The sequence below is a fragment of the Dunckerocampus dactyliophorus genome, chromosome 7 (genome assembly GCF_027744805.1).
Source record: "Dunckerocampus dactyliophorus isolate RoL2022-P2 chromosome 7, RoL_Ddac_1.1, whole genome shotgun sequence".
NCBI classification, from domain to species: Eukaryota; Metazoa; Chordata; class Actinopteri; order Syngnathiformes; family Syngnathidae; genus Dunckerocampus; species Dunckerocampus dactyliophorus.
In genome coordinates this window covers 17148473-17164594 of record NC_072825.1, presented here as the reverse complement: position 1 = coordinate 17164594, position 16122 = coordinate 17148473, and the positions used below count along the sequence as shown (strand labels likewise).

General features: G+C 39.5%; 1 protein-coding gene and 1 long non-coding RNA gene across 9 annotated transcripts in view; one reads left to right on the top strand and one right to left on the bottom strand.

The window, feature by feature from the left end:
• grb10b (growth factor receptor-bound protein 10b) overlaps positions 1-16122 on the top strand; it is a 97098-nt gene that overhangs the window by 45515 nt on the left and 35461 nt on the right. For all 4 annotated transcript variants that reach the window (XM_054780783.1, XM_054780784.1, XM_054780785.1 and 1 more), the window contains one exon: positions 6237-6384. In XM_054780783.1, coding sequence (XP_054636758.1) covers positions 6237-6384 — 148 coding nt within the window. The remainder of the gene's footprint in view (positions 1-6236; positions 6385-16122) is intronic.
• LOC129184660 (uncharacterized) lies at positions 446-4602 on the bottom strand. Of its 5 annotated transcripts, XR_008571931.1 has the most exons (11): positions 4286-4602; positions 3914-4112; positions 3766-3796; positions 3475-3642; positions 3205-3341; positions 3006-3099; positions 2851-2909; positions 2555-2729; positions 2272-2443; positions 2060-2187; positions 446-1863 (listed from the first exon to the last, which is right to left on the bottom strand). It is a non-coding gene; the product is annotated as an uncharacterized LOC129184660 (long non-coding RNA). The 5 variants fall into 5 exon arrangements; XR_008571930.1 differs by having other exon boundaries at positions 2272-2406; positions 3766-4112; positions 4286-4601; XR_008571929.1 differs by having other exon boundaries at positions 447-1863; positions 2272-2434; positions 3766-4112; positions 4286-4601.

The window sequence follows — 16122 nt, the reverse complement described above, 5'->3', positions numbered from 1 at the left end:
ATCGCACTATAAGACAGGGCAAAGTACATCAAACTGGAAGTTACTTTATTTCTGGTTGTTGCTGCCTCTGGAAGGCCTGGCGGTGCAGGTTCTGAGTGGGGGAAAAAAAGAGAAGCACGTTTATTCTTGCACCCAGCTCGTCTTACAGACATTCTAAACACACACAGGACACACTTCCGGCCTTCAAAATAAGATCGCTGTTTGCCCCATGTCGTCTAAATGTGTAAACAAAATAAGAGTGTCATAAAAAAATATCTTACATATGCAGTTGGAATTGCATTACATTTTCCTTAATCACAAGCACGGGCATTGCAGTTTGTTGAAGATTTTGTAGCAATGTGTGCAGAGGCTGATATCCCATTAGAAAAGTTAGCCAGGCTACCTCCATTTCTTAATTACTGCACAGCAAATTCAGCAGGCCTAAATTGACACTGTAGGAGTTAATCTCAACACTTTCAAAGTGTCCCATGGGGTCCACTCTACAAAGTGTTATTTTAACACTTTTGAAAGTGTAGGCATTTTTACACCATTGTAGAGTCAATATTAACTATTTATATAGTTAAAATTTAACACTCCTCGACACCAACCGGTGTTGCATTTTTTTAACACTAGTGTGAGGTGTCACAAATTAATTCTCTTAAGAGTCATTTATTGACTCTTATAGTGTCATTTTACTCTCAAAAGGAGTTGCAACATTAACACTATAAAAGTGTTAATATACTACTTCAAAATAAAATTTAAAATTTTTTAAAAAATGACTAGTTGACTGCTTCATACATTTTATTCAAAAACATTTCATTTCCAACAGACAGTAGCTTAAATAACAGCAGGCACTACAGTATGTATGCTCCTTGACACTTGTCATTAGAGCACTGCTTGTCAAATGGTCTGAAATGAGTCAGTTCATTTAAACACATGACAGAAAACTCAAGCATTTGGTCTTCTTTGCAGTACGCGTTAAACGGGTCATCATAGTACATCGTTTCTACATTACAGCTATTATGAAAGCACATTCTTTGTGTTTTATTATATCACAGATCTTCTTGAACACAGGTAGATCAAAGCTACATCCAGTACATATGAACACACCAACATGGTGCTCTATACCGTAACTTCTCACCCAGTTGGTACTTGACACACTTGAAGATGCTTGCAGACATCATGCCTGACCACGCTCCTCCCCTCCTTTCAAGTTGCAGATTGTTTTTGATGTAGGGCCAAATTCAAATCTTCTAAAATAATAATTTTCATAGTGAAAGGCCACGACAAACGGCTGAGATTTTTAAAAATTTTAACCACTCCTTTTGAAAAAATTGTGTTTGGCTTCAAAAACGCATTCACCACGTCTGGAAAAGAGGGCCAATTTTTTGTATGCATCTTGGATAGTGTATCATCAAGCGGTGCTTGGGAATCAACTTCTTACCAGGAAGCAATGCTTTGTACCGAGTGTGGGGGTCACTTATCAGATGTTTCAAGTAAAGGATCATTCCATCAGTTATGGTGTAGGAGAACACTACAGGTATGTTGACAATCTGCATCAAAAGGAGGAGGAAGTTCCAGTGATCATTCTTCCTTTCAATGCCATCACCAAATAGAAGTGGAGTGTTACATAGAAGACACCATGACTGGGCAGCATTCAGACCCAAATGTTTGCTCTTATCCATTTTTAACCATACGAGAGACTGAAGACATAGTGAGCTTTGAACATTTCATCAAAAGCTGCAATAAATGTATATGCCTTGCATGTAATCGGCTTTTGGTCAATCATGCAAACCCTCTGGATGTCACCTTCGCTCACTGATGCAGAGGAGAAATGCTTGTCTTGTGTCAACAGTCTTGGAAGGGGGTCACACTGGCTCCTTCCTGTGTTTGAAAAGGGCAACAACAACAACAATTGAAACCCCTTTGCCTGGTTTCCATTTCTCAGGCGTTTAGCACACCTTATTACGATACAACATTGAATCAACGCAATTAGCCGATTCAAGAACATCTGCAACCTAAAATGAATGCTTTGAGACAGAAATCATATTTTGATATGTAAAAATGGACCTTTGCATACCTTAAGATATCTGAGAAGATGGTTGGCTGCTTGACAAACTGATCTTTGCTGTTTTTTTTCCTGGCCTCTAGAGGTCAGAGGGAGCAGATGCAGGAGTAGAAGGATGGAGGATGTATCACTGCCCCAGCCTAAAAGGAAAAAAATCATTTTTAAAACAGCTAGGAAATAAATATTTGAAGTTATTTGCGTAATACAGAACTGTTTCTACTGACCACAGCTGTCATCAGGTTGAGGTTCAGTTCCTGACAGCATCTCATCAATGTTCCGCTTTTGCGGGAGAGTCTTGCAGTCTGCAATGACTTCTGCTTTGAAGACAGTTGACCACTTAGCCAGGAACCTCTGAGATACTTCATCAGCAAACATCATTGAGAAATCCTGGTCAATCTCGAAACAAGACATGAATATTTCAAATACTGTAGGCCTACAGGTTTACAAATGGTTGACGTAATGGGTAATCCAATACTGAACTAGTCTAAATACTAAAGATTTCCTTACCAATCCTGGAACATCAAGGAAGCGAGTGAACACATCAAGGACAGACGATGATACATCTTCCGCTTGGATCATATTCTGTCAATACTGGAAAGTTGCTCTCATCTTCTTTGACCACGGATTCATCGGTTGAATGTCTTATTGTAGATAGCGCCTCCTTGCACTCCTCACCAAACAGCTGTTGACCAGTTAACAGATATTCTCCTCTGGTTTTTGGACCATCATGAAGAAACAGTCTTGGAACGGCTTTGAGAGCCGTGTAGGACACAACAGTGACTGGGCGCAAGGATCGAACCAACCTTACGATTTCTGGACGACCTGCTCTACCTCTTGAGCCACTGCAGCTAAGCTAAGCATCCTATGAACATATTTGAAACAAGATTTGAATACAAACTACACACCTAAAGGAAAAACAAAAACAGTACTTTGGGTTTTACATTGAAAAGACACGTACATATCCAGGTTTGGAGAATGGATCTTTGAGGTATGGAAAACAAGTCACAATTCTCAGGGCGTAATTTCTCATCACACATGATGGCGGAACCCTCCTTTCAAAACAAATCATAGTTAATGATCACAGACAGAACCATTCCCACAGTACATGGTCTTACATGGAATGACTGTTCTAATGGAAAGGGGGAAGTTCTTCTTACCCATGCAGCTCCATCATATCTGCAACCAGGATGTTCACCATCTGTTTACACCTTGCATCGGTTAGTGTTTCAGTCTTGTTGCACTCCTTGAAGATTTCCTCACCTTTCGGATTGGCCCTCAAAACACCACCGACTTTCTGCCAAAAATATTAAAATGATATAGTGTGTTCATGGGAATTCAAGAGGATTTTTCAATAAAACAATGTCATGCATAAAAACACTATGTATCATTGATAATATTAATTTTACATTTATTTACTCAAAGCTTACCTGTCATGCTTCATCCTGATCCATTGGTTCTGTTGGGTTCCTCTTGTGGGCTGAAGGATAAATTGTTGAACCCAATGAATGGGATGTAGTCGGCAAGAGTGGAGGCTCACCACCACTGGCGATAACTGGGGTGAAGGGATAGTGGAGTCTACACATCTCCATCCACCTCTGAGAATAAGAATAAATAAAATAATAATATAAAACATCCTACTAAAATAATAAAATAAATATGGAATTGCCACAGTTGCAGGGCTTATTATGCCTTGATTTAAAAAAAAAGATATTACTTACCACATTCATGTAAGACTCCAGCAAAGGTTTTCTGTGAATCAAGAAGAAAAATAAAGATGCATCATTCTAAAAAAAAATTGTGTAGTTCACTTCCAACACACGCCTGACAATTATTTTTAAGTTAAAGTAACAATTACAGTTGCCCAACCTTGATATCTTGTATCTTGTACAGCATATCAAGTCCTTTGCTGGGGGCCAGCAGGCCTACATGTGGGGGCTCCTCGTGCTAATTAGCTAGTTAGCCATTAGCTTATTCAAAATGAAGACAGTATAATGAAGATGTAACGTAGCGTTCACTTACTTTGCCAAATGTTGCACAGGCAGTGCCGATTCAGCTCACAGCAACACTAAATAGAAAATATAACTTAGCAAAAACACGAGCTAACATTAGCAAAGGCTTTGGGTGGAAACAGGTGCCTCAGTTTTTTAGTCTTAAATATCACACCAAAGGCTAACGTTTTTTATGTGTAAACAAGGTACAACACAATTCATTAGTTCATCTATTTAAACGTTTACTTACCTACTGATGCAAAATGATTCCTAATTGTCAACTTCTTCCATCTGCTTTTCATTTCAGCAACGTGAAGTGAGTGGTGGAGTCTAAATGAAATGTCCGTGGGCGGAGCTTAAGACAGTGAACACTGTTAGGTGTTAAATGGAGTGTGGAAGTGTTGAATGTCTTTACTGTGACACTAACAAGATTTGAACATTTTCAACACTCCATTTTAACTACAACACTTTCATGATCCAGTGTTAAATTTAACATTTTTAAGAAAATGCAGTGTTAGATCAACTCCAAATAGTGTAAAATTCACACTCCAACTTCAAGATTCTCATCAACACCAAAAAATTAACACTCCTCAATTTGCTGTGTGGGCAAAATTGTCCATTGATATATTGCATCAATAAATATAAGGCTTTTTGCATTTAATTAATAGACATTTTATTCACTAACCCATAAAGCACTCTAGTAGTTGACCGATTATCGGCCCGGCCGATATCTGGAATTTTGACATATATCGGTATCGGCCTTTATTTAAATCCGACGGGCCGATATAAAAAAAAAATCTATTTAAAACTGCGTTATTTCTGATCAACAACCCTAATTATTATTTTTTACACTGAAATGTAAAATGCAGTGGTTGTACACTATCATCTTGCTACACCCTCCCAATACACAAATGATCCCAGTGTTTCTATACACCTTATCTGTAGCCTTTGAATGCCCCCTGCCTTCTTGTCAGTCCCTGTTTGTCTCAATCTACACCATCAGGTAAAATTCTCATTCATTTTTATCAAGCACGAGCATCTTTCTCGGTTTAAACAATCAAAGCCCACAATCTCCCTAAGGCGGTCATTATAGGCTTTTATCCTATACATTCACTGCAGAGCTGTCTGTAATAATTATCCCTGTCAGGACTCTGTGACAGAAGTAGAGGAGAAATGATCAGGTAATGGAGTATTCTGTCTTAAGGACTCTCCCTTTCTCGCTTCGTCTTCTCACAAGCACTCACTTGCGCACAGACTCAGGCCCTGAAGTTCTTATTATTCAGAGCTGACCTCTGGATAACCCTGTTCTCAAGCTCAGATGGGACGACATCAAAAGACCCGTTCCCTTTTGAACTCGCTGGGTTCTACAGAGAGTTTGATAGAGGCAGGGAGAAAGAGTCGAAGAGAAAGAGTCCCACAATGGCTCTCTGCGCTTACTATTCGCTGCAAAAAAAAAAAAGGATTGAATCCTGAAAAGTTTATGATCTGCTGTCAAACCATCATCCCTCTTCTGAGCCACAAGCTTATAGTGCGTGTGCCTAATTTAAAAACGGCTTTAAAGCAATGTCTTATTTGATATTGATGCGTGATAAATATTGCAGAAAATTAGCCAGCAGGCTGCAGGGGTCTGTGATTTCTCTTGACTTGGAGACTGTTCATTATGGGGAGATCAGACAGAAACAGACATGAGCTTGGATGCTATACAGAAAAAAATCTTCTTATTCTCACCCTCCCACTCGCACATATTTCACATGTGTCAGCGGGTCTTGTTATACCCATTTTACCTTATTCAAGCTGCCTCATGGAATGACCTTAAATGTCAGTTCGTATTTAATTTAATACCAAAAAATGTATTCGCTCATCCCCGGTATTACACCACTCACCACGTTTCTATTACTGTTGGGAAAATCTTTTTCATTCATCTGACAGCAGTCAGACTTGAAATAAACACCTAGGATATCTGACTGAAATGTGAATTTCTCTTACTTGGTCCGATTGGGTTGAAATGAGATCAAACTGGACAGTCTTAAACCTCTGCTGCTGTCATCCCTAAAAAACTGACTGCTACTGGAGGTGTTCATTTGGACAAAAAACGTCAAATTACTCCGGTGCATATAAAATGGAAAAGGTCCGACCAATGGCAGTAGCTTAACTTATGTGCAACACACTGACTGTTTCTATGTCCTCCGCCCATCCTCCAGGAGGTTGCAGGAGGAGCAGCAACAGCAGCTGAGGACGTCCTCTCTCCCGGCCATCCCCAACCCCTTCCCTGAGCTTTGCAGTCCGGCCAGCTCACCTGTACTTAGTCCTGGGTCACTACCTCCTGGAGAACCCTCCACTGGCATATATGTAAGTGCAACCCTCACTTAGAAACACGAGTGTTACACAGTTTAAACCACATTTCTTTTCAGGAACCGGTTTTTAAGTCATTTTGGCCGTCAACCCATCATTAAAAATGCATGTGGTTGTGTTGGATGCAAAATAGTGTTCACACATGTCAGATGCTCTGTCCCTTGGTAAACAGGACAAGACATCTGCAATGAGTCTGAGTGCATTTTGATTTACATATAGTGTGCTAACCAAGTCAAAGAAGGATCGTCTGTGTTGTTTTGAGAATTGCCCGGAATATCATAAATCAGTTGCACTTAGCGGTCTACTGCGTGATCCACATGTACAGTTAGGAATTTCCCTGGCAAACATCTGTCCCATGTTTTGCTCATTTCAAGCATGTAGATTGCTTTCACATAATAGGTATGATTTCTGCCATACATGTGTGTGTTCTGTATAACAATGTATATGGCAGGCTTGCCACCTGTGGTGTCTTAAGATTAGGACGTTGGCCTGTCTGTTCCCTTGAAGCTTCTCTGTCAGCATCATAACTGTTAATGATCTTCATATGGGGCAAGCCCGGGCTGGTTCCGGGAACATATTAGTTTACAGTAATGTGTGACCAAACTATTTATCAGAAGCATTTTGTCTGTGATTCGGTCACAGGACCCACTTGCACTTCCAGTAAAAGTATTTATTGGTAAAGTGCACATCTCAGTTTAATATAAGCGGCTTAATAATGAGTTGACAAAATTATCTGAGAAGTGGGGAGGTGGCGGGTTACCATTACAACTTGCAAATGCTTTATGTTGGACTCAGCCTCCAAAATGTAAGCTTTATTCAAATTCAAGGTCATGAGCAGGGAAGTTGTTTATTTCCAGTTGTAGAGTTTGAAGGCATAAATTACAAGCCGTGGCATGGATTCAGTTCTGCATGGTAAATTTTAGTTTTAAAGGTCAAAAGGTCCAAAATTTATGTCTCTCAAAGTGACATAAGTATGACTCAGAATAAGTAGGGCAGGCAGGACGGGAATTTTGTTGATGTTTGAATTCCCAGACGGCCTGTTAAGAGCGCAATGTGGACCAGGAAATGGAGCGGGGGATTGGAGGAGGTGCTATGCAGTCATAAATGATGAACAGAGGTAAAGTTCTGAGACTTTTACAATAAGTAGGTGTTTAAATATCAGTTAGTACAGTTGAAGCAGAGCCCATTTTGTACTTTTTTTTCAGAAATGTTTCTTTGACATAAAGCAGAAGGTGTATGACCTCTCTTCATGACAGACATCCGTGTTTCAATGCTGATGTGATCCAAACTTGCTGTATAAATATTGTATCTTTTCTTTGTATTTTGCAATTGCAATGAAGAATCCAGAAAGAGCTGTGGAAAGTTCAAGTTGATGTGCATGTTTACAGTGTGCATACTGTGCAAACGCACTTTTAAACTGGTATGAGCGTACTTGTACACCCATCCATGCCTATGGCTCCATTTGTTTTCTGGTTGTGTGTGATGTGTGTTTGCAGTTCTGCCTGCTTGTTTGCCTTTGTGAGTTCTGTAAACTATTTACAGAATTGGCAGTGTCCGTCCATTGTTGATGGCAATGGAAAGTATGTCTCATTGTGGTTGTTCTTCGGTGGAATACAACTCAGCACCTTTTTACTCCAAAAACCTCCCACAGAGCTGTCCCATCATAGACATGATGTGTGCGATTCTTTGTAGGCAAAATGTTCACGCTCTTTTGAGTGTTGAGAGTGATGACAAGGAGGTAAAGTATTGGTCCCTCCCGCTCTCCGCAACCTCTGACCTTTGTTTTAAACACTGGTGACATTTTTTTTAGTCCGTGCCCTGATTTTTCTTGGTCTGTCCTCTACAACTCCTTCCCTGTCTCCCCACATACATGTCGTCCAGTCAGCCAGCGTGCTGAGAGGTTTTTGTATTTGTTTTACTGAATTTTCCGACCTCCAGGCGCTCTCTGACAGGCACATACCTACCCCTCTCTCTTTTCCAACTCCTTCGCTTCTGCACTGGAGCCATGAGGAAGCAGCACACAGCTTTGAGGAATGACTGAGCAAGCTGATGGTTATGGCCGTATGAGTCCTCCTGGATTGCTGTGGTTTATTTTGTTTTCATCATTTATCCTTTCTCTCTCATGATTTTCTTTTTAGCTACAAAACGGGTGTAACTTATCTTAATAATTAAACTGATGTGTCCAATGAATCAAAATGACTTGGACTTAAAGCTGTCATCTACAGTATGTATGCTTGTAGCTATCCGGCTTGCTTCACATCAATTTTGACAGTTGTACACTTCATTTTACATAAAGAGGCATACTTGTTGGTTTGAAAGAGCGCTAGAGCTGTGACATCAAACACCTTTAAGAATGAATTATAACAGAGATTGCCCTTAGTGACTGACCTTACGTATGTCTTCTGGATGAATGGGAAAGAATTCTCACAGACACAAAGAAAGAATTGGGGTTCCTCAAGCCAGAGGTGCAAGACAACGATCCAGGGAGGACTTGGATTTGTCTATTTTCAAGTTCAGTATAAACCAGCATTTTCTATGGCATTTTATATGAATTGTCCACCAGATATTCATCAGATATTACATTTTTTAGGGGGCATAATAAAGATTGGGAACCGTTGCGTGTAAATGCACAAATTCAGTTCTGCCTAGAACGATGTTGGTGCCTCTGTGCTTGGTGGTGCAAGCAAGAGTTGTTACATTTATTTGGACACTGTGTCCTTGAAGTCGGCCAAGTCCTTCCAGTGTGGGAACATTCATTTGATCGTAGTGTTGCCAGATTTTGTTGGATTTACTGTACTTGGACTGGATGTCCTCAAGCTCACAGTACTCTCTACTATTGCTGGACCCCGCTGTCCTGTTTCTCTGGTCTGTCTCCTTATCTCCCCATTGGTCGACCTATTTTTGGGTATCACTTTTGTCATTTTGTGAGAGACACAAGAGTATCTTTCCTTCCCTCTACTCTTCATGTGAAGCTCAGTTAAAATTTCTGTCTAAACCTTTGGGCTAGGAGTGCTGTTGAGTTGATAAATGCTTATTCACTCATGATGAATTACAAGGCCTAAAATAGCTCATTATGCTCGATAGGCAGTGGAGGTGGGGTTGGCACTGGTAACAAAATATCTAGTTGAACGAGTTTGAATACAAATTAATTTATCATGTGGCTTGTCTGTATCTATCTTGTACTTGTGACGTTGCCAAACAAGTGATTGCAGTGCAAGGAGAGAGCTTGATTAAAAAGGGTGTTGAAATATAAAGGCCATGCACTAGTCCACATTGTATAAGTCAACACTTAATAGTCTGCAGTTTCAGCTATTTGCACGTATTGTATTACGGGGGAAGATGCATTGACAGCATACAACAAAATTAGAATGTTAGAAGCAAGAATGATATCACCTGTTATCATCCATCCATCCTTTTTTTATACTGCTTGTCCTCACTAGGGTCACGGGTATGCTGGAGCCTATCCCAGCTGACTTTGGGCGAAAGGCGGGGTACACCCTGGACTTGTCGCCAGCCAATCACAGGGCACATGTAGACAAACAACCATTCACACTCACATTCATACCTACGTATGGACAATTTAGAGCCTCCAATTAACCTAACATGCATGTTTTTGGAATGTGGGAGGAAGCCGGAGTACACAGAGAAAACCCACGCACGGGGAAAACATGCAAACTCACACAGAGATGTTCCTACAGAGATACGATCTCCAGATCTCCTGACTGTGTGGCCAACATGCAAACCACTATGTCACCAAGCAGCTCCACCTGTTATCATATTTAGGATATTAGATATTAGTTTTTTCCTGGAAAATAACATGGATGTTTGTGTGGATTCTTCCTTGCATCTGTTTTTGGACAGTAAAGATTTAATCTTTGATTTATATAAATACATTGGTGAAAGGTTTCATCCATCATGCTGTGTAACTATACAGTAGTAGTGTAGTGTAGAATTGTACACTGATCACTATGTGTTAGTAACGTTGCTGTAATGGTTGATGAGACACCCAAACGCCACACTTGATCGTCGGAACAACAGTCTTTTATGGCAGGTTTAAATTATTCCACAACTGGCACAATAATCCCAAGTAAAAACGCTGGTAGCGATAGCGAAAGAAGGAGAGAGAGAGGCTGGGTGTGTGCTGAGGGAATTGTGGGGCTGTTGGTTCCAAAACTTGAGGAGGATGACCTAAGTGGTTTAAGTTCCCAGGAGGAGGACGAGGACAGCAATGAGTGACTTTTCTGGTAGGGTACTATTTAACCATCCATGTTACACGCACTGTTTGGGGAAAAAAGCAATTAGGAGTTGAAAAAAATCTTTCTGTGTACTAAATATCCTATTTTATGACAAGGACACCTACGGCTTACAGACTGGTGCGGCCTTTACTGTGTATAGTTGTCCATTGCTACATCACGGTTTGAACATCGAGCCCTCGCTCTCTTTTTTTTCAAAATTAATAAATTCATAAATGACTGCTGTTTTGGCCTATTATTAGTCAAACAATATTGAAAGACAAATTTTATGTAGTATTGTGTTCACTGGGCGTCAGTAATGTTACATTGATGAGACATGACGTTATATTACATTACCTTCACTCTACATGGAGTCAACCATGGCGTTGGCCCATATGATAGTCAAATAAAGTTCTTCTCCAATTCCGTTTGAAAGTGGTAGGTTTTTGGCTTCTTACTTTGTCCTTCTTCCCCACTCCGTTTAAAGCACTTTAAGTTTAGAATTAGTACATTGGATAGACTAAGTGGTTATCTCGGTAGCTTGCTATGCTAGCGGTGGCCGTCTCTTATGTCCCTGCAATGATCCCGCAGCGTAGTGTGGTGTAAACAAAAAATAATGGGAGTATAAAGGTGACTGTAGGGGTGTTCTTTCATGTCTACAGGGCTCTAATGTTATAAACCATATTTAGAAAGTCATAAACGGGTTTCTATGCTCTAACTACAAAAATATTCCATTTATTAATATTGAATCCTACTTCGAGGAAATTCACTTATCGCTGTCGGATCTGGACCCAATTAACCACAACTGTATTACAGAATGTTGCACATGTGCACTTAAAGAAGTTGCCCAATTCAAGAGCTAGAATCATTTGTCACACAATATTAAAGTGAAAGTCTCTCAAGCCTTGAACCCTTTGACTGTTGAGTGGAAACATTGAGGAATTCCATATGGGGCCACCCAACAACTTGTAAACACAAACACTATTATCACCTTGTAAATCAGATCTGGCAAAGAATTGTCAAGCTACAAAATACAGTGAGTAACCTGCCTTTTTTTTACCCTCTCGTGAGACTAATGTAAAGTTTGTGAATCGTGTGATCATTCTGGTGTTGGGTTTTTACATTGATTTGCTGAATCGGACATCTAAAGTTATTTTTACATAGTCGATCAACTGGCTGCATGCATTGTACTAGTTGCTGAAATAAGGGCAAAGTGGAAACACTCGTGCTACTACACAGCACTCAGAGAACACAAACCACCACCAAGGCTGCCCAATTTCCTCTATAATCAACCATAATCCCTTCATTTGGGCGGGGAGACCAAATTCATGTTTTGTTGTGTGTAACTGATTGGCTCCAAAATGTACTGTGTTTTTTGTTGCATGAAGTATAGTAAGGGCTGTTCTTGTTGTATCATGTAAACTACACACACACACGCACACACAACATGGTGGCGGTAATATATTGATGGGCATCAATCCAACCATTTTCTTCCCTTGCAGCATGCCATTCCCCATCTGACTCATTTCTGTTACTTCCTGGAAAGTTGGAAAGAGTCAAGGTCGAAGAGCACTCTTTTCCTATGTGACTAACAGTAAATTGAAATGTTGCACACTGTTAGTCTAGTTTTTGAGCTTGCACTCTACTCTATTCTACTATTGAAGTGCTGATGTGTTCTGCAGGCTGTGCTGTGTGCAGATCAAAAGTGAGACCGCTCCAAAAAAAAAAAAAAAAATCTGCTGTCTCACTGTGCAGCTTTTTTTTTTTTTTTTTTTTTTTTACTCAAAGTGAAACATGGACACAGACCCGAAGACACTTGTCGTATTCTTTATTCAGCATCCAGGCACATGTATATCAGTTCATGGTGTATGTATGTTATTTGTCTCTGCATGTCATTACACCTACAGTGGTTCCACAAACTTTGAATGCCCCACAGTTGGTCCATTTTGGAAACAGACTCCTAGAAATATATACAGTACTTCAAAAGCCACAAAACCTATAGGCGTCAGCAAGTCTCATGGGATATGTGGAGTATTTTGCTTTTTATTGTCTTTTTGTGGCATTTTTGTGTGCGTGTGTGGTTGAGAGAGTGGCTAGTCATTGGAAGACTGGGTGGAAGTGAGTGGGGTGTGAGTGACAGAGAGAAATGTTCATGTTTTATGGCTTCATGTCAAGTTCAAAGAGTGAATGTTTTTACATTTTACATTGCATTAATGGTTAATTCTATTTACACCTCTGTGGCAGCCCAATTTTCTGTTCCACCACTTTTATTAGCCCCTCCCACATTCATTATCAAAAGTGAAATAATGTTTAAAGATGAAAAAAAAAAAGCTAAAACTCAGTTTTACAATTTTGTTGTAGTGACAGTTTGATCCCGGTGAAGATCCAGTATATTTGCAGTGTTTCTTTTGGGAAAGACAGTCAATGTACTTGGAGGTTGACAATGACATATTGTGTTCAACTTAGAACCTTAGAGGTTCCACTGAAATATGCTACAGTATGCCTGCATGCTTTAGTTTGGGTGAGAGTGCAACTCAGTGTTGTCTGGAAAGGTGCTACAGTCGTCCCTCGCCACTTTGCGGTTGGAACAGCACTCCCTCACTCTATCACGGGTTTAAAAAAATGTATTAATTCATGAATTATCATTTTGCCGTTGGCTACGGCTGATTATTATTCAAAGAATATTAAAAGACGTCATATGTAGTATTCTGTCGTGGTCACTCGGCGTCAGTAATGTTACATTGATGAGACATTACCTTACATTACATTACCTTAACTTGCACAGCATGGAGTCAGCCTTGGATGGAGTCCGGTCATTAGCTCCAAATAATCATCAGTCATAGACATAGTGGAAAAAGTTATCCTCCCATTTCAAACCCTTCCTTAAGTTTAGAATATATAAATTGGAGGCTAACTAGTTAGCTCGGTAGCTTGCTATGGGTAAAGCGGCAGCTGTCTTTTGTGTCTCTGCAGAGATCCTGTAGCTTGTGCATAAGAGTTGTGTAATGCGGTGTAAACAAAGAAAGCTGTAGTATAGCAGTGTCCATTCTTTACAGATGTACGTGTAGGCCAGATTCACATCAGATTGGCTCCCCTGTATGTCAATCAAGTGACAAACATCACCGTGAGAATTGATGCTCGATCTTTTTTATAATGCCATGCTATTGACCCACATTACATTCGAGATACTACAACCAGGAACTTTCCCAATGCTGACGTGAGTTATTATGTCTTATTAAAGCTTATTATTAGAAGGTCATAAGCAGATTTTCTATGCTCTAACTACAAAAATATTCAATTTATTAATACTGAATCCTACTTCACAGCAATTCACTTATCGCGGTTGGATCTGAAACCAATTAACTGCGTTCATTGAGGGACAACTCTATATAAAGCCAGTCATTTATTATTGTTGTCCATGTATGTATGTTGAATTCAAACCTGCCTAATCTTAATGGTGTAGCTAGGTGCCTAGTGTAAGTAGCGCACGCACACACACAAACACACACATTCTTGTTATCTGATGCTCTTTGTTACAGAGGTAAATAGGGCATTCAAGGTATGCCTTTGACAGCATACATGCCTCTTCCCTCATTTACAATATATTTATATTTAATTCTTGTATGTTGCAGTGGTGTAGAATGGAATAATGCATACATGTATTTTTAATACTTTGTATCAACTAGATATGGTTCCACAACCTTAAATTAGAATCAGATATAGATGCTGCCTGGTGTCCAATTTAATCTTCAGTGAAAATCACAGTTTATGTTCAATATCGTTATTGTATCAGAAGTTGGCCCGACCACCCGGGTGTTACAGCTGAAATAGTTTGTTCCAGTGTCTGAGTGCAGACACACGGTTTCTCTCACACACGTTCATGATATTTGATGGTCTTTGTTGCAGAGGTCAATAGAGCGTTCAGGCATTACAATATAAGTCTTTGTCAGTGGACATGCCTCTACCCTCTTCATCACTGTCACACACGTACACGTGCACTTAGACACACACTTGCACATTGAGTGACTGAGTGGATTTTGCAGCTCTCGGTGCTGTGAAATACAAATTGTTTGGCTGTAGTTGAACAAATGCTACCTGGAGGAGAGCCAGGCAGGTTGTGGTTGAGTCTGGAACATCTCATGTGTCAAGGTCTTATTTATTCCTCGCTGCTAAATGGAAACATGCCTTAACCTGCCAGCCCAACCCGTTACTGCCACATTGCCACAGAGACTTATATGCACGCACATACTCGTGGCCTTTCGGTGATTTATTAGATTGGCTGTCATGATCAGTCTGACTAATGACACAGTCTAAGTAAATAAGACATTCAGCATTGGCACTTAACAAAGCCACTTGGTAAAATGTCAACATTCACAGCCAGAGCATAAAGATCATTGTGTTTGTGTGGAAATGAATAGAAGTATTAGTTCTAGTGCACAAGACCGTGTACTCTGAGCTTGACATTTTCACAAAAAAGTTCTTCAAGGATCAAGATAATCTTAAAGGAACTTCTGTGGCCAACTTTGTCAGAATTATCCCAATTATGCAAATAGTTTGACACAAAATACCATATTGGCTTAAAATGATCCTGTTACATGCTAAATTAATTTACACGCTTCTGGTAAAAAAAATAGGTCAGCATCACTGCAACTGCTAAGCCATCTGCAGCAAACATCCACTGCCTACTAAATGCATGTGAAGAATGCCACATGATTGCCCTGAGCAAATGAAAAAGTGACAGTTTGCACACACATCACGTTAAAAATAAAGTCTGGCAAGAGTGATTGTGCATTAAAATATAATAGTGCTGCACGAACAACAATAGTGGGACACTCACTCACCAGATCAAGCAATTTCACTGATCATTTTAAGTAGAAATCATTAACACAATCTAAAATTAATGCATGCTAAAAATAACAAAAACATATTAAAATCTGTGTAAACCATGTGGCTGCAAAAGCAACCACTTAAAGACTGACAGTCTCTAAATGGCATTAATTCTGAATATTATATGCTTATTATTTTCCATTATTATACGAAGCATAGAACGGCACTGAATAATGCTCAAACGTATTATTTTTTTTTGCATGTAACACCATATGGTTCTCAAATGTTATTTATTTTATTTTATTTTATTTTTAATTTTTTCCACATATAACACATTTATTTTCGTAAAATTACAACTTTTTTAGAGCAGCAACAATGAGTCAATGGTTAATCGATTACCCAATTAATCGATTTAAATACACTGCTCAACGTATTTAAAATTTTTGAGACACCATATGGTTCTCAAATGTTATTTATATTTGGAACGCCTTTCAGTATAATGAAGCACGTTTTCCACCACCTAAATGAAAGCCAGGCTAAATTAGCCTGCTTAAAGATGAGATGCTGTAGGTGTTATTTTTTAATGAAAGTATTCAGTTTCCTTTCAAATATTCTAATTAGTTATTCTGTGGGAAGTTGACCCGAACACCCAGGTGTTACAGCATTAATAGTTCAT